We start from the raw sequence: 26,170 nt of genomic DNA, 5'->3' as shown, positions 1-26,170 counted from the left end.
GCTTACGGCAACCTCCGCCTCCCGGGCTCAAGCGAAGGGGCTCACACCTCCCCCGGGTGTGAGCTGATTCTGAGCACACGGAGGCCTTCCTCTTCTCTGGGGCTCTGGAGCCCCTGGGGGCCTGCAGGACCTGGGCCTGGGCCTGGCTGCTGTCCTCTGTGCTCAGGAGGCTTCTCCCACCCGCCCACTTCCCGGCAAAGCCCCCAGCCCCACGCACAGCCGCCGGGAGGGCATCCCCAGGGGGGGACCTTCTGCTCCGGAACCGCGTCCTTTGTCCTCCCGGGGCAGTGGCCAGAGGCTGGTGCCTCAAGCTGGTGCGCCCCACGCAGCAACCCCTGGGTCCATTGGCGACCATAGTGAAGACCCGCAGGCCCCAGACCCGAGCTGGCTCCTGGGGAGGCCGCGTTCTGGGGCTTCCGCGGGGACACTGGGCCACGCCAGGAGGAAGTGTCCTAACCAGGGTCAGGGAGCATCGGATGCTGTCGGCAGAAGTGGGGGGCACGGGGCCCCACCGAGGAGCCCAGGCCAGCTCCCCCAGCCGCCCCAGCTGCAGCCCTGCGAGGCCCCCAGGCCACAGCGTCCCCACACCCAGGGAATGCAGGACTTTGGCAGAGGCTGGGATCCCAGACCACAGAGCCCCCACAAGGTGACAGCTGTTGGCGGATGCCACAGCCACCTCCGCGGCAGGGGCTGGGGAGGGGAGGGGATCACAGTGCTGGACACGGACCGGGCCCCAGCCCTGAGCCCAAGGCAGAGCCAGGATCCGGCCCAAGGGCACGCCTGGCCCTGCCCCCTGCCTTTGCCCCACCCCCTGCCAGGAGCCGGGTGCGGGAAGCGCCCTGTGGTCGGCGGCGCGCGATGCTGCTTTTGGCCACACGGGGGCAGCAGAGCCTCAGCGGCGGCAGCAGCGGGTCCAGTTCCCGGCCGCCGGGGTTGGGCTGGCGGTGCCTGGGGGGTCCTCCCTAGAGGCCGGCGTGTGAAACGTCCGAGTGTGCTGGGCCCTGGACGCTGAGATGGGTGCTTGGGACACGGGCCTAGGGGACCCCACACGGCCGGCTCGGCAGGCCCAGACAGCTCAGAGTGGGGGTCCCTTTGGGGCAGGAGGGGAGAAGGCCGGGCAGTGAAGCAGCGGGGGCGTCCGCGGAAGGGCCTGGGGGGCAGAGGGGCGGCTCCCAGGACAGGGACGCACGGGGAGGGGCGGGGTTTGTGGCAGCCCCGGAGCCGCCTCTGGAGCTTCCATCTGCAGCCTCCTGTGGGGCCGCGTCTGCTTCTCTTGCTGGGCACCGACATCCATCCCCGAGGGGTGTGCGACAACCCCCATTCCAGCCCATTCAGATTGTCTCTAGCCCCTCCCGTCCCAGTTAACCCCGGTGTTGGTGCGAGACGCCTCCGTGTATTCCCGGACGTCCCTCTGCAGGCCCATCCCCACCTCACAGGCAGTCACGCCCTTCCAGGCCTTGCCCCATCCCCAGTCCCTGGCCCCACCATCGCATTGCAGGCAGACGGTCATATGCAACCTCCATACAATAAAACCCTAACGGAAAAGGCCAGAGCGGGGACTTCGTTTCCACCAGCAGGTGGGGCAGACACCGTGGCTACCGCGTGGGCATAACCAGTAAAAATACTGGATTTAAATCCCTTCGAATTCCCCTTTCTACAGGCAAGCTGTCTAGTGAGAAAGAAAGGGCCTTGCAAAGATCCTCCCCAGGTGGGCGGGCAGCCCCCACGCCTGTCTTCAGCTCCTGGACGCTGCTCCTGGGGAAGGGGCTGCCTGACCGCAGGCTGTTCTTCAGCGCAGGTCAGGAGCACTGGTGCCCGCCATGTGGAGTGGCCGTGGTCCTGACCACCTGGGGTCCGAGGTGGTCCCGGATTGTAAGAGTCTCTGGTGCTTGTGAAAAGCTTGCACGTCCTTCCAGGGGAGGCTCGCACGTGGGGCGAGGGCAGGAGCAGGAGCTCATAATTACACAGGAAAACAGGAAGCCCTGAACCCCAGGCTCGGGAATAGGCGGGGGGTCAGGTTTAGAGGGGCTTCGTCTCCCACCACCTCCCCATTTGCACCCCCAGTCCCTGCCCCCCAACTTTCCTCACCTGGTCACTGCCCCCCACCCCGTCCCCTCTCTGCCATCTCCCTCCCAGGAGGGGCCTGCTCCTGCCTAGCACGGGGTGCCCTTCCTCACACCTCAATTATATTTGAAAATACAACATTTGAAACGTGCAAGGAATGGAGGGGCTTTTCTGCGAGTGCAGGGTGCCCCTCCCGTGTCCGTCCACCAAGGGGCTTCCCTGTCCAGCCCTGGCTTGTCCCTTTCATTTTAACAAAACGTCCTCACGACAGTGCATGTGTGTTTTATAAAAGCAGTATTGGAAGTTAATGCTTTTAATGCAGAAAAGAAAAAAAAACCCGAAACAATATAACTGTCCTAAGTGATGTTGAGTGGGGAGTGCCGGGTGGGAGTTGAATTGCGGGACCATGATTCCTCCACTTCCAGCCAGTCCTGGGGGTGTCATGTGGCCTCTTCTGACCAGCCCTGGGCAACCTCTGGATGGACGGGTGGGGAGGTGCCATGGAGGGGACCTGGGACCAGGGGAGAGAGGCCATGGCCAGGCAGCCCCAGGAGGGCCCTCCAGAGCCCGCGTGGGCCTGTGTCTGTGGTCCCTCCAGGTGGCGTGTGGTCCCCCCAGGCCCGTGCCCTGTGGTTCCAGCACCTCCCCAAGCCTCTGCCCCTGCAGCCCCCACGCCTGCCCTTTCCTCTCCTTTGTGCTGGTGGGTCCCTCTCCACTGTCCCACACAACACCGCACTGCCCTCCCCCAGGGAAGCCCCCACCTTGTCTCTAGGTGAAATAAAAGCCCTTTCAAGGTGACATGTCACCTACTCACAGAACAGTGCCCCAACCCAGGACGCAGCCTGAGGACCCTCAGGAGCACTGTGTGCCCCCAGGCCTGTCCCCAGTGGTCCCCACTGTGGGCCCACCACAGCTGCTGCTGTCAAGGGCAGCCTGGGTCTGAGCCCCATCCCCCTGTGCAGGGCACGGGTCTGGGGGCTGGCTTGTCTCCTGCTGGGCAGTGGGCGGCCTGGGGTGTCTCCCAGACACGCTGCCTGCGGCCGGCTGGTGTGGACTGGGCCTGGTGGGCCAGGAGCTGCCCTCACTATGGCGACAGGATCAGGCTGCCAGGCTCCTGTGGGGGCTCAGCAGGAGGGGATGGGAGACGGCAATGCTCAAGCCTGACCTGCTGCCCTTGAGGGGGAGCCATGGTGCCACGTGGCCGGCCTGCCTGAGAGACCCCCAGGGCTGGTGTGGGAGCCTGGGGGAGCCCTGGGCACGTGTGGGGCAGTGGGCAGAGGTGGCTGCAGAGGGACAGGGCTGGGCCAGGACATCACCCTAAGGCCACTGGGAGGTCAGCAGGGGCCCAAGGAGATGCAGGGATTGGCAGCTGGGGAGCACAAGGGTACCCCTGAGCCGTGGTACCCAAAGGTCCTGAGCTGAGAGGGGAAAGGCCCAGAGCCACTGGATGGTGGATTCTGGGCGCCTGATCCACAGGGCGTGGTGGCCTTCTGAGGGACCTCTATGAGGGACTGCAGGCAAGCTTTCAAGGATGTGTGTGTGTGAGGGTGTGTGAGAGTGTGTGGGTGTGTGTGAGTGTGAGGGTGTGTGTGTGAGAGTGTGTGGGTGTGTGTGAGTGTGAGGATGTGTGTGTGAGAGTGTGAGGGTGTGTGTGTGCGGAGTGTGTGATGGTGTGTGAGGGTGTGTGGGTGTGAGGGTATGAGGGTATGTGAGGGTGTGGGTGTGTGTGAGTGTGTGAGGGTGTGTGAGTGTGAGAATGTGTGTGAAGTCCGTGAGGGTGTGTGTGATGGTCTGTGAGGGTGTGTGTGATTGTGTGTGAGGGTGTATGGGTGTGTGAGGGTGTCTGTGTGAGAGAGCATGTGAGGGTGTGCGTGAGGGTATGTGTGAGGGTGTGTGAGGGTATGTGTGAGGGTGTGAGAGATGTGAGGGTGTGAGTGAGTGTTTGAATGTGTGAGTGTAAGGTTGTGGGGATGTGTGAGGATGTGTGTGAGGATGTAAAAGTGTTAGGGGTGCGTGAGTGTGAGGGTGTGAGGGCTTGTAAAATTTGTGAAGGTGTGAGAGTGTGGGGACATGCGGAAGTGTGGGGGTGTGTGTGAGTGTGAGGGTGAGGGTGTGTGAGAATGTGTGGGTGTGTTGGATGTATGAGGTTGTGAGGATGTCTGTGTGAGCGTGTGTGTGAGAATGTGGATGTGTGAGGGTTTGAGGGTGTGTGAGTGTGTGAGAATGTGTGGGTGTGTATGGATGTGTGGGTGTGTGGGTGTGTGTGGATGTGTGTGGGTGTGTGAGGGTGTGAGAGTGTGTGTGTGAGGGTGTGTTTGTGAGAGAATGTGTAGGTGTGTATGGATGTGTGGGTGTGTGTGGATGTGTGTGGGTGTGCGAGAGTGTGATGGTGTGTGTGAGAGTGTGTGAGAGTGTGTGAGGGTGTGAGAGTGGGGATGTGAGGGAGTGTTAGGGTGTGTGATGGTGTGAGAATATGTGGGAGTGTGTGAGAATGTGTGGATATGAGAGTGTGTGTGTGAGAGTGTGGGTATGTGAGGGTGTGTGAGGGTGTGAGGATGTGTGGGACTGTGAGGGTGTGTGTGGATGTGTGGGGTGTGTGAGGGAGTGTGAGGGTGTGTGAGGGTGTGTGAGGGTGTGAGGGCTTGTGGGGATGTGTGTGGATGTGTGGGAGTGTGAGGGTGTGTGTGGATGTGTGGTGTGTGTGAGTGTGTGAGGGAGTGTGAGTGTGTGTGAGGTTGTGAGGGTGTGTGAGGGTGTGAGGGTGTGTGTGGATGTGTGGTGTGTGTAGGGGTGTGTGTATATGTGTGAGGGTGTGTGGAGGATGTGTGTGGTTGTCTGGGAGTGTGAGGATGTGTGAGGGTGTGTGGGGATGTGTGGGAGTGTGAGGGTGTGTGTTGATGTGTGGGGTGTGTGAGGATGTGTGAGGGTGTGTGTGGATGTGTGGGGAGTGTGAGGGTGTGTGAGGGTGTGTGTGGATGTGTGGGGTGTGTGAGGGTGTGTGAGGGTGTGTGTGGGAGTGTGAGGGTGTGTGTGGATGTGTGGGGTGTGTGAGGATGTGTGAGGGTGTGTGTGGATGTGTGGGGAGTGTGAGGGTGTGTGAGGGTGTGTGGGGATGTGTGGGAGTGTGAGGGTGTGTGTTGATGTGTGGGGTGTGTGAGGATGTGTGAGGATGTGTGTGGTTGTCTGGGAGTGTGAGGGTGTGTGAGGGTGTGTGGGGATGTGTGGGAGTGTGAGGGTGTGTGGGGATGTGTGGGGTGTGTGAGGATGTGTGAGGGTGTGTGGGGATGTGAGGGTGTGAGGGCTTGTGGGGATGTGTGGTGTGTGTGAGCGGCTGTGTGCACTGGCCGAGTTGCCTGCTGCTGTCCTGGCCTGGGGCCAGGCGTGTGCCAGCTCTTGTGTTTGTTGCGTGCCCGGCGTGTGCTGGGTGTCGGAGTCGGGCTGGGTGTGTCTGGGTGTGGCCCTGGGGTGTCCCTTTCTGGACGTGTGTCTCCGTGCAGAACGGAGGTCCTCGTGTTCCCAGAAGGAAGCCTCCAGCCCCAGGCGGGTGCCTGAGAATAGACCTGGGGCCTGTGGGCGTGGCAGGGCTGCCCCTCGGCTCCTCATGGACCCCCTGGACACCAGTCCCACCCCGTGTCTGTGACGCTCACTCTCTGAGCCTTCCCTGACCCCATGTGCCAAAGCCTGGCCCAGCAATGCCACGTGTGCATGTGTGAGTGTGAGCTTGGCACCAGGTGGGAGAATGTGTGTGTTAGTGTGTGAGCGTGAGCACGGCCTGTGCTTGTCTGGCTGTGGGACTGGGGTCTCTGTGAGGCTGTGAGCCCTTGTGGGCCTGAGTGTGGGTCGTGTGAGCTGTGTGCACATGGCTGTGGCTGAGTGTGAGCCTCTGTGTGTGTCTGTGCCACGTATCCCTGTGTGTTTATATGTGTCTGTGTGTGCCTCTGACTTTATGTGTGTCTGTATCTATCTCTGTGTGTCTCTGTGTGTGTGGTAGCGTGTCTGTGCTTGTGTATCTGTGTCTGTGTGTGTCTCTCTCTGTGTGTGCCTATGTGTATCTGTGTGTCTGTGTGTGTGTGGTAGTGTGTCTGTGCTTGTGTTTCTGTGTCTGTGTGTCTCTGACTCTATGTGTCTCTGACTCTGTGTGCCTATGTGTGTCTGTGTGTCTCTGACTCTGTGTGTGCCTATGTGTGTCTGTGTGTCTCTCTGTGTGTGTGGTAGTGTGTCTGTGCTTGTGTTTCTGTGTCTGTGTGTGTCTCTGTCTCTGTATATGTGTCTATGTGTCTGTGTGTCTGTATGTGTGTGGTAGTGTGTCTGTCCTTGTGTGTCTGTGTGTTTGTGTGTGTCTCTGTCTTTGTATGTGTGTCCGTGTGTGTGTGTGTGAGGTATATCTGTGTTGTGTGTCTCTGTGTGTCTGTGTGTGTCTCTATCTCTATATGTGTGTCTATGTGTCTGTGTGGATCTGTGTGTGTGTGTTAGTGTATCTGTGCTTGTGTGTCTCTGTGTCTGTGTGTGTCTCTGTCTCCGTGTGTGTCTATCTGTATCTGTGTATCTCTTGTGTGTGTGGTATGAGTGCTTGTGTTTCTGTGTGTTTGTGTGTGTCTGTCTCTGTATGTGTGTCTAGGTGTCTGTGTGTGTTAGTGTGTCTGTGTGTATTGTGTGTCTTTATGTCTCTGTGTGTCTAAGTGTCTGTGTGTCTCTGTGTGTTTGTGTGTTCTGTGTGTCTCTGACTCTGTGTGTGCCTATGTGTGTCTGTGTGTCTCTCTGTGTGTGTTAGTGTGTCTGTGTGTATTGTGTGTCTTTATGTCTCTGTCTAAGAGTCTGTGTGTCTCTGTGTGTTTGTGTGTTCTGTGTGTCTCTGTGGGGTGTGCATGACTATATTTGTGGGAGGCTGTATTGCAGGAAGGGCCCCCTGTATGTCTAAGTGTCTGTGTGTCTCTGTGTGTTTGTGTGTTCTGTGTGTCTCTGTGGGGTGTGCATGACTATATTTGTGGGGGGCTGTATTGCAGGAAGGGCCCCCCGAGCCCTGTCACCCGGGCTGCACCCTGGGGTCTTCCCAGGGACCCTTTCCTCAAACTTGAGTCCTCCCTGGAGGGCTTAGGTTCCACTGAGGGGGTGGGCGCGGGCAGAGATCCCTCCTCTAGGAGGCTGGCGTGGGGCCGGCCTGCCTGGCTGGGACATGGGTCAGAATGTCCTGCCACGCGGCCCACCCTGTTCTAGGCACAGGGTGTCATCTTCCAGGGTCTCAGCTGCTGGGGTGATGGGCCCCGGACAGCCCCTGGGTGTGGGGTGGGGTCCTGTGGAGGCCTCTGTGGCCCACTGAGGATGCAGGGCTGGGGTTGGGCAGGTCTGTTCTGGGGTGGTCTCGTGGGGCAACCCCAGAGGGTCCTGAGGCTGGGGTAGGGTTGGGCGACCCCACGCAGGGTCTACAGGCTGAAGGTGCCTGGGTTGGCCAGGCCTGGGCTCAGGGGAGGACAGAGGTTTGGTGACAGGTGGGCTGTGAGAGGCCCCGCAGGTGCACGGAGGAGGCTCTGTCCCCCGGTGACCCACAAAGTCCTCTTCCGAGGGTGCTGGGGGTCCTGTTCCTGGGGACCATGCCTGGGACCTCCAGCAGCGGCCTCCTCCCTGGCCCAGCTCCCCTGGCGCAAGGCCCGACTTGTTGCCCCTCCACCAGGCAGTCCTCTGGGAAGTGCCCTGGGGCCTGGTCACTCTGGGCCTGGCCACGGCATTGGCCTGGACATGGGGTGTGGCTGGGGAGTGTGAATAGTCAGGAATCCTGCAAACCAGCCGCCTGGGTGGCAGCCTTCCCCCCACCCCCCCAATGCAAATCGCCATCTCGGAGGTGGGTGGGGGTTTCCACACCACTGTCCCACCTGCCCTGTGGTTCCCATTTTCAGCATTTTCAGAAATATCTGCAAGAAAGTGTTTGTGCCTGTGTGGTGGGGTGGGGGTGGGAGCTGCGGCCGGGTGCCCACGAGGTCTTGTTTTTCAGACTGGACGGGGGTGGGGGAGGGGAAGCTGCGGTCCCCCCACCTGCTAGTGTGTCCAGCTTCCTGAGTGGGGCAGCGAGGGTCCTGGCTGGGCCCCAGGGCATGACCCCTGATGAGTGTGAGGCGCTGAGGCCGAGTCTGGTCCTTGGCGAGGAGGCCCAGGAGGTCCAGGTGCCCGTCCTGAGCATTATCCAGGGCCCTGCCTCAGGCTTCATGCCAGGGCCAAGCCCAGGGCTGGCTGGTGACCACGCAGAGCTGAGAGGGGCGGGGAAGTGAGTCTGGGTTGGAGGAAAGCTGAGGGGCCCAGGCCTCCCACTCCAGCCCTGAGGCAGACCCTGGCCCACCCAGGGACCCCCTCCCATGCACACAAGCACACACAACACATATGGGCATGTGTGTGCACACACACTCGCTGCAGCCCCCAGCACTGGCTGGCCCAGGCGTCCTCAGGACGTGGTCCATGCGGTGCTGACACGAGCTGGCCCTGAGCGCGGGCTCTGCGGGGCGCCATTCCCAGGCCCTGCAGGGGCACATGTGGTGTCGTGGGGCAGCAACTGTGACCTTTGCCCGCAGACCTGGACATGCAGCCAGAGAGGCCAAGGCATGCACTCTCTGAGCCTTCCCTGACCCCATGTGCCAAAACCTGGCCCAGCAACGCCATGTGTGCACGTGTGAGTGTGAGCTTGGCAACAGGTGGGAGAATGTGTGTGTTAGTGTGTGAGCGTGAGCATGAGTGTGTGAGGTGCAAGCGTGTGTGCAGTGAGTGGTGGATGAGCTGTAGGTGTGTGGTTGTGTGTGATGCAGACAGGCGTGTAGTGTGGACAGGTGTGTGGGGTGGACAGGTGTGTGGGTGGGTGGACAGGTGTGTGGTGTGGACAGGTGTGTAGTGTGGACAGGTGTGTGGTGTGGACAGGTGTGTGGTGTGGACAGGTGTGTAGTGTGGACAGGTGTGTGGGGTGGACAGGGTGTGGTGTGGACAGGTGTGTGGTGTGGACAGTTGTGTGGGGTGGACAGGGGTGTAGTGTGGACAGTTGTGTGGGGTGGACAGGTGTGTAGGTGTGGACAGGTGTGTGGTGTGGACAGGGTGTGGGGTGGACAGGGGTGTGGTGTGGACAGGGGTGTGGTGTGGACAGGGGTGTGGGGTGGACAGGGGTGTGGGGTGGACAGGGGTGTGGTGTGGACAGGGTGTGGGTGGACAGGGGTGTGGGGTGGACAGGGGTGTGGTGCGGACAGGGGTGTGGTGCGGACAGGTGTGTGGTGGGACAGGGGTGTGGTGTGGACAGGGGTGTGGTGTGGACAGGGGTGTGGTGTGGACAGGGGTGTGGTGTGGACAGGTGTGTGGTGTGGACAGGTGTGTGGTGTGGACAGGGGTGTGGGGTGGACAGGGTGTGGGGTGGACAGGGTGTGGTGTGGACAGGGTGTGGGTGGACAGGTGTGTGGGTGGACAGGGGTGTGGGGTGGACAGGGGTGTGGTGTGGACAGGGTGTGGTGTGGACAGGTGTGTGGGGTGGACAGGGTGTGGGGTGGACAGGGTGTGTGGACAGGGTGTGGGGTGGACAGGGGTGTGGGTGGACAGGTGTGTGGGGTGGACAGGGGTGGGGTGGACAGGGGTGTGGGGTGGACAGGGGTGTGGTGTGGACAGGGGTGTGGGGTGGACAGGGGTGTGGTGTGGACAGGGGTGTGGGGTGGACAGGGTGTGGTGTGGACAGGGTGTGGGGTGGACAGGTGTGTGGTGTGGACAGGGGTGTGGGGTGGACAGGGGTGTGGTGTGGACAGGGGTGTGGGGTGGACAGGGGTGTGGTGTGGACAGGGTGTGGGGTGGACAGGGGTGTGGTGTGGTGTGGACAGGGGTGTGGGTGGACAGGGTGTGGCAGGGGTGGTGTGGACAAGTGTGCAGAGGGCCGGGCTCACTGTCACCCCCAGGACAAGGCCTTCGTCCACACTGACAGGGCTGAGCAGGTGGTCCAGGCTGTGGTCGGGCAGCGGTGGCCCCGCGTGGAGCAGCAGGGGAGGCAGGTTCATGATATGGGGCTCCGAGCGTGACCTGCGGGAGGGGGTGCCTGTGTGTGGGCATGTCTATGTGTGTCTTTATGTGTCTGTCTGTGTGTGTGTCTGTGTTTGCCTGTGTGTGTCTGTGCATCCACGTGCATGTGTGTCTATATGTGTGTCTCTGTGCACATCTGTGTGTGTGTCTGTGCGTGTCTGTGTCTGTGCGCTTCTGTGTGTGTGTCTCTGTGTATGTGTGTGTGTGTCTGTGTGTGTGTCTGTGTGTCTGTGCACTTCTGTGTGTGTGTGTCTGTGCATTTCTGTGTGTGTGTGTGTCTCTGTGCATGTCTGTGTGTTTGTGTGTCTCTGTGCATGTCTGTGTGTGTCTGTGTGTGTCTGTGTGTGTGTGCACTTCTGTGTCTGTGTTGTCTCTGTGCGTGTCTCTGCGTGGTCTGTCTGGTGTGTGCGGTGGTGCGTGTCTGTGTGTGTCTGTGTCTGTTCACTTCTGTGTGTGTGTCTCTGTGCATGTCTGTCTGTGTGTGGTGTGTCTTTGTCTCTGTGCATGTCTCTGTCGTGTGTCTGGAGTGTCAGGGGATGGCCTGTGCGGGGCTCGCAGTGCAGGAGGGTTTGCTCACACCTCCCCAGCAGGGCCGAGCCTCCAGACTCCCAGCCCCATACAGGCCCCAGCCCAGGGGGGAGCCGGGTGGCGCTTGGGGCCTGGAGCCCCGACCCGGGAGTCAGGGCAGGACTAGGGTGGAGGCTCTGGTGACTCAGCCTCCTCGTGTGTGTGCGCTGCATTTTGTCCTCCGTTCATCCCTTGATGAACACTTGTGGGGCTTTCTGGGAGGCGACCCCAGACTTGGACAGATTCTAGGACCCAGAGGGATGGGGCAGAGACAGGGATGACAGAGACAGACACAAAGCAGAGAGACAGAGGCAGAGGGAGATATGCAGAGTCGCAGAGACATCCGGGCTCAGGCCCCGACTCTCACGGGCCACCCCCAGGGAGGACACGCAGTGCACCCCCACACCCACAACCACACCTCGCACACACACTCGCACCCACATACCTCCTATCCACACACGCAAGGACACACAGACACCCACAGCCACACACTCACATGAACTTATCCAGTCACGTCCCCCACACACCCACTCAACCCATACACCACACACCTACACAACCCATACACCACACACTCACACTCACAAACTATATACCACACACCCTCACACCAACCATACACCTATATACACTCACACACAGCTCATACACCACACACTCACACTCACAAACTACACACTCACACACCCATATACCACATACACAGAACCCATACACCACACACTCACACACAACCCATACACCTATATACACTCACACCCATATACCACATACAACCCATACACCACACACACCCCATATACCACACACTCACACAACCCATACACCACATACACCCACAAACTATATGCTACACACTCACACACAGGCCATACACCTATACACACTCTCACACCCATATACCACACACAACCCATATACCACTCACACTCACAAACTATATACCACAAACTCACACACAACCAAACATCTATACATACACACGCAACTCATACACCACACACTCACACGACTCACAGACTATAAACACACACAACCCATACACCTATACACACACTCATAGACAAGCCGTACACCCCCCACACACAACCCATACACCACACACTCACACACAACCCACAGACTACATACACAAACCGTAACCACACACTCACAACCCATACACTTATATACACACTCATAAACAAGCCACACACCTATACACACTCACACACACACACACCACACCACACACACACACAACACATACATGAAACACTCATACACACATGCATACGCCACCCACACACACAACCCATACACCTATACACACACAACACATACAACTATCACACACTCACAACACATACACCTCCTATACACACACACGACACACACACTTCCTATACAAACAACCCACACACCTATACACACTCACACCCTCACTCACACTCACCCTCACATTCATATACTCACTAACACACTTCCCCACTCACACCCCCACCCACACTCACACCCCCACCCACACTCACACCCCCACACTAAGTCACTGTCACATTTATACCCATGCTCACAGGCTCACACCCTCACACACTCACCCCCCACCAGCCCCAGGGCTCACTGGCGTGTGCCCACCAAACCCCACCTTGGGGGTCCCCTCTGTAAGCTGACAGTGCTCTGCTCATGGGGGGCCTGGGGGAAACAGGGCCCACCCAAGGCCTGGCTCAGGAAAGGCCCCAAACACACATGGCCCAGGAGCAAATGGGCAGAGCTCAGCCTGCAGCTGGGAGCGGCCGAGTGGGGGCTGGGCCAGAGCCGGGGCCTGTCTGTGGGTGGGGCGCACGGCAGCACGGGTGCACCTGCACCTCCAAGGCCTGGCCCCCAAGGTCACTGTGCCACCACCCAGCCCTTGCCCTGTTCCCCGTCTCTGCTGGCCGAGGCAGGGCTCTGAGCCTCGGGGAAACCCACACACCCACATAGGATGGAGAGACAGAGATACAGAGAGACAGGGTGAGACAGAGATAGAGAGAGAGAGACAGAGATAGAGACAGAGATAGAGACAGAGATACAGAGACACAGAGAAAGACAGAGAGATAGAGACAGAGAAAGACAGAGAAAGAGATACAGAGACAGAGATAGAGACAGAAAGAGAGAAAGAGATAGAGATAGAGACAGATGGAGATGAGAGACAGAGATACAGAGAGATAGAGAAAGACAGAGAGATAGACATGAGGGAGACAGAGATACAGAGAGACAGAAAGAGAGAGAGATAGAGACAGAGTGATAGAGATAAGAGAAAGACAGAGACAGAGAGATACAGAGATAGAGAGTGGGAGATAAGAGAGACTGAGATAGAGACAGAGAGACAGAGAAAGACAGAGAGTTAGAAAGGCAGAGAAAGACAGAGACAAAGAGAGACAGAGAGAGGGGAAGAGAAACAGAGACAGACAGCAACAGAAAGACAGATAGAGGGGAAGAGAAACAGAGACAGACAGCAACAGAAAGACAGAGAGAGATACAGAGAGAAAGAGACAGAGACAGACTCAGAAAGACAAAAAGAGACAGAGAAAGAAACACAGAGAGAGAAAGACAGATATAAGGAGAGATAGAGAGAGAGAGAGCTACAAAGAGGAAGAGACACAGACAAACAGAGAGACATACAGAAACAGAGACACAAAATGACACAGACAGGCAGAGACAGACAGAGATGAAGAGGCAGAGAGACAGAGACAGAGGCAGAGAGAGACAGAGACACAGGCAGAGAGAGACACACAGGAAGAGACAGATGAGAGAGACAGAGATACAGACAGAGATACAGAAAGACAGAGACAGAGAGAGACACACACAGGGACTTGAACAGACAGATAGAAATATAGACAGAGATACAGAGGCAAAGAGACAGAGATATAGACAGAGAAATGGAAAGACAGAGACAGAGAGAGACACACACACAGGGACACAAAGAAGCTGAGATATAGACAGAGACACAGAAAGGCAGAGACAGAAGCAGAGAGACAAACACACACAGGGACACGAAGAGACAGACAGAGAGACAGAGGCAAAGAAAGAGACACAGCAAAGGGACAGGCACAGAGGGAGGGATAGACGGGAAGAGAGAGGGAGGGATAGAGACAGACACGGGGGAGAGATGGATGGAGAAAGGAGGCACAGACGGAGACACACAGAAAGAGAGAGAGGCCAAGACAGGCAAGATGGCGGGACAAAGCCCAACAGCCGGGCTTGACAGAGATGAGTCAGAGACACCGACAATGGGACAGAGACAGAGATTCAGGCAGGGAGATACCTTCAGAGAGGCAGAGAGACAGGGAGACAGAAGGGTGGCCAGAGACAGGGACAGCGGGAAAGATGGAGCTGGAGGCTTAGATGGAGACGGGTGTGACACAGCTGGGAGCAGGGAGGCCACAGCCCACACAGCCCGGGTGCTGCAGCCACGGCCCCCAGGCCCGGAGACCCAGCCCCCATCACCATGTAACCTCAGGCCGTGTCCCTGGCCCTGCTGAGCCTCGGGGTTCTCTCCGCACAGTGGGGACCACCAGGCCCTGAGGGAGGGGGAGGTGTGGGCCTGCACCAGACAGGCCCTGTACCAATGGGGCTGCCTGTGCCCGGGCCACCAGGGCCACCTCCGCTAAGCCTCCTCGGGGCTCCTGGGGTGGGGGTTGGCTGGGGGCCCTGCCAGCGTTGGCTCCCCTGACCTTCCTGCCAACCTGGGGGCTGCCCCTGGGTCCTGGTCCCAAAGATGGCAGCAAGTTAAGAACCACTGAATTCAACAAAGTTGACATTTGCAGGCTTGTCCCAGTGTCAGTAACCCAAGTGGGCCTGTCCTGGGGTCGGGGGGGGTGACCCTGAATCTGGAGGCCTGAGCCAGCCTGGCCACGCTGGGGGACAGGGCGGGTGTCCTCAAATCTGGAGGCCTGAGCCAGCCTGGCCACGCTGGGGGACAGGGCGGGTGTCCCCAGATCTGGAGGCCTGAGCCAGCCTGGCCACGCTGGGGGAGGGGGTGGGTGTCCCCAAATCTGGAGGCCTGAGCCAGCCTGGCCACACTAGGGGAGAGGGCGGGAGAATCGTGCATGCTATTTCTGGAAACAGGCTCAGAGGGCAAGAAACATGTTTTCGGTGTGGAACAAACAGCCATTTGCATGTGCCCTGAGGGCCAAGTTTGCCCAGAATGAGTCACTCAAGGAGAAACAGATCAGAGCCCTCACACCTGCCTGGGGGAGGGGTGGGCGCCATGCCAGGGACCTGCTGTTGGGCCCAGAGATGCCGAAAACTCAGCCCACCCGGCCGCCATGGCAGGACCCGCTTTCCTCACCAGCTTGCCCCTAGGTGGGACCCACCGGACCCCTGGGAAGCCCTCAGCAGCCCTTGGGCACGTCCCACCCTGCACAGAATGCGAAGGCTCAAAGGCCCACTCGGGCTGAGACCGCAGGGAGCCCTTGCCCCTTGGAAGCAGACCCCTGGGGCCCCGAGGCTAGGCCGTGGGAGGGAGCAGCAGTGAGACCCCCACTGGCCCTCAGGGCTCACAGGTGCCCCAGTGAGGGTGCAGGGAGCGGGGGCGCCTGCCAAGCAGGAAGGCGGAGGGCCCAGGACGGTCATGGCACCATCAGGGCACAGTATGTGTCACTGGCCCAAAAGAGACTCGTCCATGAGTAGCTGCTGCTGGTGGACACAGGGGTGCCCTCCAGCCTCCTTGGGGGGCTAGGAAGGGAGGGCAGGGCCAGGCAGACCCTAGGGTGAGGTAGGAGGACTGGCAAAAGGCCAGTGTGGCCAAGGGAGAGCCACGTGGGGGCTGGGAGGGCACAAGGTTCGGGCCCAGCCAAAGCGTGGGTGCCAGGTATGGTGCCCGCCAGGGCCGCACAGCTTGTACTCCAGAAAGACCCTGGGGCGCAGGACGGGCTTGCCATGCTGAGATCTGGAAAGTAAACAGGCACTTAACGGCAGCACGCCAGCCTGCATGATCTGTGCTCACACTCACCCACCACGAACAATGCCCTCCTTCTGGAAGGTTCCTAACACGTGCACAAGGAATGAAGGGAATGGGCGCTCCCGTCTCACAGCCCTCCATGTAATGGTGCCCTCAACCAACTGACTGCTCCCTACTGGCCCCAGCCCTAGGCCCCGCGGCCCGCCTCTGCCTGGCCCCAGCCCTGCTCTCCTCCTGGCAGCTCAGGGATTTGGCCACTGCCTGGGCTCAGGTGGAGCAAACCCAGTGTCCCCCGGCACCCCACGCAGGCTAGTCACCCCTCCCTCACTGCCCCCACCTCCTCACCCCTGCCAGCCCAGCCACGCTGAGCTGCTCCTGGGCCCCTTCCCAGAGACACCGGAGCCCCGCAGGTTCTCCAGGCCCTCTGCCCACCCCACCCTGCCTGCTCCCAGCTGCAGGCTGAGCTCTGCCCCTTTGCTCTTGGGCCATGTGTGTTTGGGGCCTTTCCTGAGCCAGGCCTTGGGTGGACCCTGTTTCCCCCAGGGCCCCCATGAGCAGAGCGGAGGGCATGTGCCCAGCTCATACAGGGGACCCCCAAGGTGGGGTGTGGTGGGCACACACCGGTGAGCCAGGGGCTGGTGGCCCAGAGGCTCAGACAGGCCGTGGGCCCCATTGAAAGTGACAGGGCCTGAGGGAACCTCAGTGTAAGTGTGTGTGAGTGTGTGTGTGAGTGTGTGTGAGAGTGTGTGTGTGTGAGTGTGTGACTGTGAGTGTGGGTGAGCATGTGTGAGCATGGGTATGAATGTGACAGTGACTGTCTCTGTCTCTGTTTCTGTGTATCTTTGTTATCTCTGTGTCTCTGTCTCTCTCTCTGTCTCTCTGTAACTCTTAATCTCTCTTTGTCTATGTCTCTGTCTCTCTCTGTCTCTGTCTCTGTGTCTGTGTGTCTCTCTCTGTGTCTGTTTCTCTCTGTCTCTGTCTCTCTGTAACAATTTCTGTCTCTGTTTCTCTCTGTGTCTCTGTTTCTCTCTGTGACTGTCTATGTCTCTCTATCTCTGTCTCTCTGTAGCAATCTCTGTCTCTGTTTCTCTCTGTGTCTCTGTTTCTCTCTCTCTGTGACTGTCTCTGACCCTCTATCTCCGTTACTCTGTCTCTGTCTCTCTCTCTCTTTCTCTCTGTCTCTCTGTGACTCTGTCTCTCTATCTCTGTTACTGTCTCTGTCTCTGTGTGTCTCTCTCTGTCTCTCTGTCTGTCTCTGTTACTGTCTCTGTCTCTGTCTCTCTGTCTCTCTATCTGTTACTCTGTCTCTGTGTCTCTCTCTCTGTCTCTCTGTCCTTCTCTGTTACTCTGTCTCTCTCTGTGTCTCTGTCTCTCTTCACTGTTTTCCTGGTGAAGGAGAAGCCATGTACCTTCCTGTGTGATCTGTGCTCAGCTCACGACCACCCCATGATTGAGGACACCCCTCCTTCTAGAAGGTTCCCAGCTAACAGGTGCAGAAGGAGTGAAGATTGAAACAGGAGACCCCATCTTGAGACCCTCCTGGGACAGTGCCCCTGGGCCGTGTCCCCACTTCGGGACGTGGGATCTCGGTGCCAGGTGTGTGCCGCCTGACCCCGATCCCGTTGGTGTGTGGGCCCTTCCTCAGCCCAGGTGATTCCCTGTGGGCATGGGACTGGGCAGTGCTCCCCACAGCTGCTGGGCCCCAGGACCGGCCTCCAAGGCTGAACCAAGGCTCTGCCAGCTCCACAGACAGCCAGCAGCTCACCCGACAGGGACCAAGATGACAAGATGCTCAGGGCCGCCCCGTGCTCCAGGACCCAGCTGCAGCCCCAGCAGGACGGGGTGGGTGCAGGGGGCACAATGGGACTCCTGAGGACAAACGGCCAGCGCCCTCGGTGAGCTCTGTGCTGTGAGGAGCCTGTGCACGGGGTGTGGTGGGCGCGTCCTCGTGACCCCGTGTGTGCTGTAGGGTGGCTGTGCCCGCTGCCCTCACCACCTGCTGCCTGGTGCCCGGCCTCCCTCGCTGGGGCTGGAGGGTGGATCCAGCAGGGATGGCGTGACACTCAGAGTCATTGCATAGTGACAAGGACGGGGGCTGCTTTCAAAGCTCCTGAATGTTTTAGTGGGTCACAGTGAAGGTTCACAGGCCTCGGGGGACATGGCCTAGACTGGGCGTGGGTCCACCCCTTGGCAGGCAGTGGGTACACGGCGTGTCCTCCTCCATCCCCATCTGTCTGGTCCCCAGCCACACGCTGAGCCTGGGTCCCCGACCCCCACCCCACCCGGCAGCTCAGGCCCAATTCCCTGTCCCCTCCCCACATCCCCTCACAGCAGGTGCTTCAGAGGGGCCCTGGAACATGACCAGTGTGGGGGAGGTGCTGCGGGGACTGGGGACCACACACGGCGCCCGGCCCAGTGCCAGGGGGAGGCGGGTCAGGGCCCAGGTCTCCGAGGCCCAGGCTGTGCGTGTTGGAAACCCCATTGTTGATGGAGCGAGATGCCCACATCCTCATCCCCGCCTGGGGCCCCTTCTCCAGGAGCTCTGGGTTCAGTCAGAGCCCAGCCAAGTTTCCCTCCTTGGCCAGAGGCCTCACTGGCTCAGTCGCCCTCCCCTCACTGCCCCCACCTCCTCACCCCTGCCAGCCTGGCCACTCTGGGCTGCTCCTGGCCCCCTTCCCACAGACACGGACCCACAGGTTCTCCAGGCTCTCCAGGCCCTCTGCCCACTCCACGGCCCCTGCCCCTGTCCTGTTGACCTCCCAGCGTCCATCCCTGTCCTCAGGCTGCACCCTGCTGGCTGTCCTGTTCTCTGACCACCCCCCGCTGTCCAGTCCCTCCTGGGAGACCCGAGGCCGTCCTGGGCTTCAGCCCCCAAGGCTGGGGTCACAGTGCCCAGGGTCCTGGGACCTCCTGCTCCCGCCTCTGGCATGTTGTTACCCACCCCAGCCCGATGTTCAGGGTCCCATGTGGATCTGTAGGTTTCCCTGAAGCTCAGAGTCCTGCCCCGTCCGGCACAGACAGGGAACAGGGCGAGGGCTGGGTGTTGGCCCAGTGACCTCGGGGGCCAGGCCTTGGAGGTGCAGGTGGGCCCATGCTGCCGTACCCCCCACCGAGAGGCCCTGACTCTGGCCCAGCACCCGCTCGACTGCTCCCAGCTGCAGGCTGAGCTCTGCCCATTTTCTCCTGGGCCATGTGTGTTTGGGTGTGAGTGTGGGTATGTTTCTGTGTGTGTGTGTGTGTGTGAATGTTGTATAATAGTTGTGGTGTGTGTTTGTGAGTGTGTGTGAGAGGGGCTTGCACCTGAGTTCCTGGGCCCATCTTGCTGCCTCTTTCTCTCCCTGTGTGTTCTCTGTATTTCTGTGTCCATGTCTCTTTTTCCCTGTTCCCAGCTCCTCTCTTTTTCTTCCATCTCTGTCTCTGTTTCTTCTTATCTCTCTCATCTCATCTCTCTCTTTCTGTCTCTTGTGTCTCTGTCTCTCTCACTGTCCTCGCCTCTGTCCCTCCCCGTCCCTGTCTCTTATCTCTCTCCATCCTCATCTCTTTCTCTGTGTCTGTCTTTGTCTCTCCTTTCCTGTCTCTGTGTCTCTTCTCTCTCCCCATCCCTGTCTCTATGTCTCTGTGTCTCTTGTCTCTCCCCATCCCTGTCTCTATGTCTCTGTGTCTCTTGTCTCTCCCCATCCCTGTCTCTGTCTATCTATGTCTCTGTGTCTCTTGTCTCTCCCCTCAGATAGACCATAGTTGACCCTGGCTGACCTCTGCCTAACCCTGGACCTGGAAAGCCCTAGCTGACCCTGGGCTGGTTGGGGCTGGGCCTCCCTGTGGCTGCAGCCCCTCGCTCAGGCCACAGGCGCACCTGACCAGGTCTCGGTTTTGGGGCATGTTTCTCAGAACAGCAGTTCTCTGGCTGGAACACCTGGCCTGGGCTGTGTTCACAATGACTCAGCCGCCCCACAGGGCTATTTTGGGTATTTCTGCAGGTGTATTCAAGAGGCTTCAGGAGAAAGAGAAAAGCAAGAGAATACAAACAGCATGGCCTCCCCTCACCTTCCTGTCCCCACTCCTGTACTATACTCCCTCCCCAGTGCTAAGTCCAGACCTGGCGACCCCTTAGGGGCTGGGGCTGGGGGTGTAGCTCATGGGTCCTGGGCTGGTCCTCTCCCCACCAAGTCCTCCTGGGGCCTACACACCCCTCTGAGCCTGGAAAAAATGGAGCAAGTCATTGGGGTAATTTCTTCATCTACCAGCAAGTGCGCGCATTGAGAGGGTCTCGGCTTCCCTGGAGGCCTCCCTCCACCACTGCAGGTCACTTACTAATGAGGGCCAAGGCTCAGAAATCAGACAGGACTCAGTGTCTAGACAGACTGATATATGCTCAGAAAAGGAATCAGACTTCAAAATGAATATGTATAAGAAAAGAACCAGGGATCAGTGCTGGATCCCCTCCAGGGATCCATGGTCTGGTCCAGGGCTCAGTGGTCAGGAACAGGGCCCAGTGATCAGGACCAGGGCTCAGTAATCAGGACCAGGGCCCAGCGATTGGGTCCAGGGCTCAGTGATCAGGACCAGGGCCCAGTGATCAGAACCAGGGCCCAGTGATCTGGTCCAGGGCTCAGTGATTTCGTCCAGGGCTCAGTGATCAGGAACAGGGCCCAGTGATTGGGTTTGGGGCTCAGTGATCAGGACCAGGGGTCATTGACTGGGTCCAGGGCTCAGTAATCAGGACCAGGGCTCAGTGATCAGCAACAGGGCTCAGTGATCAGGAACAGGGCTCAGTGATCAGGACCAGAACACAGTTAGCATGACCAGGGCCCAATGATCAGGAGCAAAGCCCTTTCATCAGGGCCAGGGTTTGTTGATCAGGAGCAGGGTTCAGTGATTAGGATCAGGGCTCAGTGCCCAGTGCCCAGTGCCCATTGACCAGCATCAGGATCTAATAATCAGGACCAGGGCTGAGTGACGAGGTCCAGGGCTGAGTGACGAGGTCCAGGGCTGAGTGACGAGGACCAGGGCTGAGTGACGAGGTCCAGGGCTGAGTGACGAGGACCAGGGCTGAGTGACGAGGTCCAGGGCTGAGTGATGAGGACCAGGGCTGAGTGATCAGGTCCAGGGCTGAGTGATCAGGTCCAGGGCTGAGTGATGAGGTCCAGGGCCAGAAACAGGAGTAGGACTCAGTGATCAGGACTGAGGCTCAGTGATCAAGGCTAGAATTAAGTGATCAGGGACAGGGCCCAAGTAGTAGGACCAGAGCTCAGTGATCGTTAAAAGGGCCGACTGGTCAGGACCAGGGCCCTGTGGTCAGGATGAGGACCCAGTGAGGAGGACCAGGGCTGCCTAGGTTATGTAGTTCTTGGGAGCAGGCTTCTTTGCCATGGTCTCTGGTGAATCCAACATTCATCCTTGGGCCTCAGCCTCATGCAAGATCAGGTCATTTCTTGATTTTGGGACCAGGGGTACCCTCTGTCCATGGCCACCATGACCACCGTGACACCCAGGGGGACTTTGAAGCAGGTGTTCTCCAGTCTGAAGCCACCACCCTTTCCCTGACCGCCGTGTCCTCATTCAGAGTCTGTGAACATTTTCCTTGGGACCACTTTATTGCACCTGGAAGGCATGTGAGTAAGGGCGGGTCGGTGACTTCTGAAAGGGCTGAGTTCTGGCAAGCATAGCTGGCTTCTCCAAGAGGTTCCTCCACACTTCCTCCCTGCAAAGACAGAGGGGTCACAGCCTGAAGGAGCAGCATCCTTGCCAACGCCCTCTGTCCCAGCCCTGGCCTGGCTCATGGGAGCCTGGATGGAATCCTGGTTACTGCACTAGAGGGAAGCTCAGCCCTGACCCTGGGCCTGCCCGTGTCCTCAGTGTCTGTGAAGGGCCCCCCAGGAGAGCACGTCCCCCCACAGTGGGAGCAGGTGGTGCTCTCCTCTTAGCCAAGCACTGCAGCCCACCCCATCCACTGTGGGCTCATCCCTCTCCTGGGCTCCCACCTGTGCCTTGCCGGCTCCCGCTCAGTACTGGGGGCCCTCTCTCTTGCCAGATGGGCCCCGGACGCTGGTCACGGTCAGTGCTGTGCTATAGAACAGGCTCAGCAGGAAGAGGGTGAGGAAGGTGATGGTGGTGGGCCACAGGTTGGCGCCGGGGGTCTCCTCCTCCAGGGTCTCCTGCGGCAAGTCCAGCACCACATAGGGAGGCAGCATCTGCCAATCTGCAACACAGCAAGAGCCTGCCAGGCCCAGACTCCTGTGAACAGTGGCTATGCTTCCTTGGGGTGTGGGGACAGTGGGGTCTGGGTCCCCATCTAAGGCCTGAGACTCCCCCAGGGAGGATGAGGAGGCAGGGTCCCAGGTGAGGGGCTGGACCTTCTGTCTTTGAGGTTCTTAGGGCACTTCAGGGAGAGACTCGGCAGGGCAGAAAGTGGACACCACCTGCTTCTCCAAGGGAAGCTTGAGCCCAAGGTACCCTCCCACACCTCCCACCCCACCCCGTCTCAGTCCCAGCCACGTATTCAGTGACTGGGTCCCGGGGCCAGAGAGGACCAGACACACCCACCCTCAAGGAGATCTGGGTCCAAGACAGACACCCTGGGTCTGACACTCAGTGTGCCAAAGGTTGAATGGGCAAGAAGAGAGGCCTCTGTTGCCTTCCCAGGGAATGTGGCTGAGGGGTTACAAGGGAGGGCCAGGTGAGGGTCACCAGCACAGGCATCCTTATTTTCCTCAGGGTCTCAGGGTATAGACCTCCCATGTACAGCTGTACCTGCTTGTCATATGCTGATACATCCAGTCATTCACCTGTCTGTCTATCCTTCTGTCCATCTATCCATCCATCCATCTATAAAGCTACTATCCGTATCTCCACCCCTCCATCGATAACACTGCTACCCACTCACCCATCCATTCATCCTCCATTCATCTATTAATATAAGGCTATCATTTAAATATCCATCCATATATCTATAAAGCTATTTTCCATCCATTCATCCTTCTTCCATCTATCCATCCATCCATTCACCCATCCATCTATAAAGCTCTTTTCCATCTCTTCATTCATCCATTCATAAAGCAATTCTCCATCCAATTATCTTCCATCCACCTATCCTCCATAGATATACCCATCCACCCACCCCACTATCCTCAATCCTCCATCCGTCCACCCATCCTCCATTCACCCCTCCATCTATCTTCCATCCTCCATCCACCCACCCATCCTCCATCCACCCACCCATCCATCATCCATCCATCCATCATCCATCCATCCATCCATCCATCCATCCATCCATCCATCCATCCCTCCATCCATCTTCCATCCTTCATTCATCCACTCATCCATCCTCCATCCACCCATCCATTCATTATATGTCCTAGGATCTACCCATGTGTCTGCTTGATCTCTGTCTGCTGGTTCAGCCCCTCATCTGTTGATTCTCCCTCTTTCCCCCTCTCTTTAAAAGCACCTCCTCTGGGCCAAGTCCTGGGTCCCATGGGCTGGAGGGCTTCTCTGTGGCAGGGCTTCCCGGAGTGACCTGTTGCTCTCAATTACCCTCTGGTGACTGGACCCTCAGGGGTGACAGTGGCCTCCATCTCACCTTGGCCCTGAGAGCAGAGGGAGGCAGCCAGAAGGCGGGGGCCCCTGGGGAGGCCTGGAAGATGTCTAAGGCATGAGAAGGGGCCCCACTGCCCCCTTGTGGGAGTCCTGGTGCCAGGTGTCCCCACAGTGGTTGTGGGACTGTTCTTCCACTCCTGGGAGCCCCAGGAAGAAGCCAGAGGCATGCAGAGGGCCCGGGGCAGGCCCTGTCTCACTGGCCTGCTTCTGATGCCACCCCACGCGGCCCCTCCCTGTCTATGCTTTGGGTCCTAGTTGGGCTTAGGAAGGGATGGGAGACTTGGCCAGGCAGGGAGCAGGGGCTGCCTGGGAGGGGTCTGTGGAGTTCGTCCCTGAGCAGTGCACAGTGGAAACACAGGGAGGCCAGAGGGGCCTGGGGCAGCAGGCTGAGCCTGGGAATGTCCCATGGGGGCTTGGGAGGGGACTCCCTTGTCCTTTCTGGAGCTGTGTCTGGGCTGTGAACGTTCTGCTCCTGCAGGGCTCAGGCGTGTATGTGAGTGTGAGTGTGCACGTGTGCCCACGTGCCCCTTACAGAGTAATGTGGTTAGGGGGAGGTGCCCCTTTCTGCATGCGTCAGTAGGACGTCCTGAGGCCCACCCACTAGGGTGGTGGGGCCCTCCTGGACCTTGTCCTCCCAGTGGGGCCCTGGAGTCCAGCCCCTCACTCCCTCGCCGCTCCTCCCACTATGTGCGTCTTTCTTGGCCAGGCTGCTGCTCTCACCCTCCCTATTCCCTCCCAGCTGCAGCCAGAGGCAGCTCTCTCAGGGACAAACGTCCATGCTACTGCCCACTCAGAACTCTCCGGGGCATGTGTGTCTCTCAGAACCCACCCTGGGCTGTGCCTGCCTCGGCAAACCTAAGATTTCACACCAGCGAGGCCTCCTGCACCACACACTCTCACACTCACAACTCACTCACACCAGGGTGGAAAGGCTCATGGGGGTGCCAGGGGCCCCCCAAGGCTCAGGGCAGGGGGTGCTCTACCCCCCGTGCCCTGGCCCTTTCCCATGTGCTGAGACCCTGAGGATGGACAGACAGGCACCGGATGGAAGCGTGGGGCTGCTTGGGGGAGCATGGAGTTTATTCAGGGCTGGGGACAGGCGGGTGGCTCAGTAGCAGGTGCCGTCTACCTCTGCCATGACCACAGACACATTGACGTGGGTGGGTTTACCCGCCAGGCGGTCGATGGTCTTCTGTGTGAAGGCCAGCGGCAGGGCCTCGTGGCCCACCATGCAGGAGAAGGTGTCCCCCTTCTTCCAGTCCTCGGCTGCCACGCGCAGTATGCTGGTCACAGCGAAGGTGGTGGTGCCCTGGCTGGGCTCCTGCTGGGATGCCCAAGTCAGGTACTTCTCACGGGGCAGCTCCTGTGACCCGTGCAGCCAGCGAACCAGCACATCCTCGGGGCTGAATCCGCGCGCCAGGCACGTCAGCGTCACCAGCTCGTTCAGGGCCAGCTCTTCCGACGGCGGCGGCAGCAGGTGGACCTCGGGCCGGAACGTGTTTCCTGGAGGGTAGAGAGCCAGGTCAGGGGGCTGGGCAGGGGATGAGAGAGCCCCTCTGCTCTGGTGGGCTCCCCAGGCTGTGTCCTGGCCCCCTCAGCCTGCCTCAGTTTCCCTCTGTACTTGGCATGAGCACTGGAGCCCAGGACTGGGAGGGAGGAGGCAGGCCGGGAATATGCTGTGCAAACCAGGACACTGAGCAGGGCCCCGAGCAGGGTCTGGACCCACCGGATTTTGAGAGGGTGGCAGTTAGCTGGGTCTCAGACTCGGGCTGGGCAGCAGTGCAGGTGAAGGTCTTCCCATGTTTCCATGGCTCGGCACAGCCGGGCAGGATACTGGACACGCTGTAGCAGCCACAGAGGTCACGCTCAGATGGTCCTTGAACAGCGTTCTTCCCACTTGAGGGCGTCCAGGTGAAGGTGACACCTGAGGCATCTCTCAGGCCGGTCAGTGTGCACGTGAGGTTCGCTTCTGAACCTAAGAGCAGGTCCTCGAGGGCTGGTCGCTGCAGTGACAGTCGGGGCTGGCAGCATGAGGGAGGTGGGGGAGGTGGGGAACCTGGAGTGGAGAGATGGCCTGAGCTGGTCAGCACGCCCTTCCCCGTGCCCCCGCCTCACCCCTCCTGGCCTGTCCACCACCACCTCCTGGGGCTCGGCCCGCAGTCAACTCTGTTGTGAGTGAAGGGGCGGCTCCCTGGGGGGAACACGGGTCCAGGCGCAGTGTCAGGGCAGGATGGGTGGCCCCGCCCCACTCCCCAGCCTGCCCTCTGACCTCTGCAGGGCACAGTCACATCCTGGCTGGGATTCGTGTAGTGCTTCACATGGCATGTCACGGATTTGCCGACTAGACACTGTGTGGCCGGCAGGGTCAGCTGGCTGCTCGTGGTGTACAGGCCCCCGGAGGCATCCTGACTGGGTGGGAAGTTTGTGGCGGTCACGTTCTGTCCGCTTTCACTCCAGGTCACACTGAGCGGCTCCTGGGGGAAGAAGCCCTGGACCAGGCAGGCGACGACCACGTTCCCATCTGGCTGGGTGCTGCAGAGGCTCAGCGGGAAGACGTTGGGGCTGGTCGGGGATGCTGGAACACAGAATGCGCTGTGAGGACGCGGCCCTCATGCCATGTCCCCAGGAGGACAGGCTGTGCCTGCCTCTCCTCTACACTGGAGGAACCCAGCACAGAGAGGCCTGGTGACGGCCCCAATGTCACACAGCTCCTGCACCACGGGCCTGCGGTTGGACCCTGCTGTCTGATCCCAGCGACATGGTTTCTGAACATGCTCCTTAGACAGGGTCTCTGACCCAGGCCGTCCCAGACACAAGTTGTATTAAACAGGGCTCTGCATGGAGTGGCTGAGTCCCCTGAGCTCCCTGACAGCAGCTCCTGCTCTGGGTGTGGGACATACCTTTCTCTCTCCCCTGCACCTAGAGAGGATTTTGGTGGGGGCTCTGAGGAGGGGGCCTGGGCTCTGAGTGCTGTGTGCATGGTGTAGGGGTGGG

At 59.3% G+C, this 26,170-nt stretch overlaps 2 gene segments (V, D, J or C); both read right to left on the bottom strand.

Moving 5' to 3' along the window:
- Positions 1 to 26,170, bottom strand: part of LOC100582477 — a 106,771-nt gene that overhangs the window by 46,508 nt on the left and 34,093 nt on the right.
- LOC101178679 lies at positions 24,285 to 25,749 on the bottom strand. The segment is given in 3 exon segments: positions 24,285 to 24,679; positions 24,903 to 25,232; positions 25,446 to 25,749. Coding segments are annotated over 3 exon segments (977 nt in total).

This window comes from Nomascus leucogenys, chromosome 22a (genome assembly GCF_006542625.1).
Source record: "Nomascus leucogenys isolate Asia chromosome 22a, Asia_NLE_v1, whole genome shotgun sequence".
In the NCBI taxonomy this organism is placed as follows: domain Eukaryota; kingdom Metazoa; phylum Chordata; class Mammalia; order Primates; family Hylobatidae; genus Nomascus; species Nomascus leucogenys.
The sequence above is the reverse complement of the archived record's forward strand: the minus strand, read 5'-3'. Positions and strand labels throughout refer to the sequence as shown.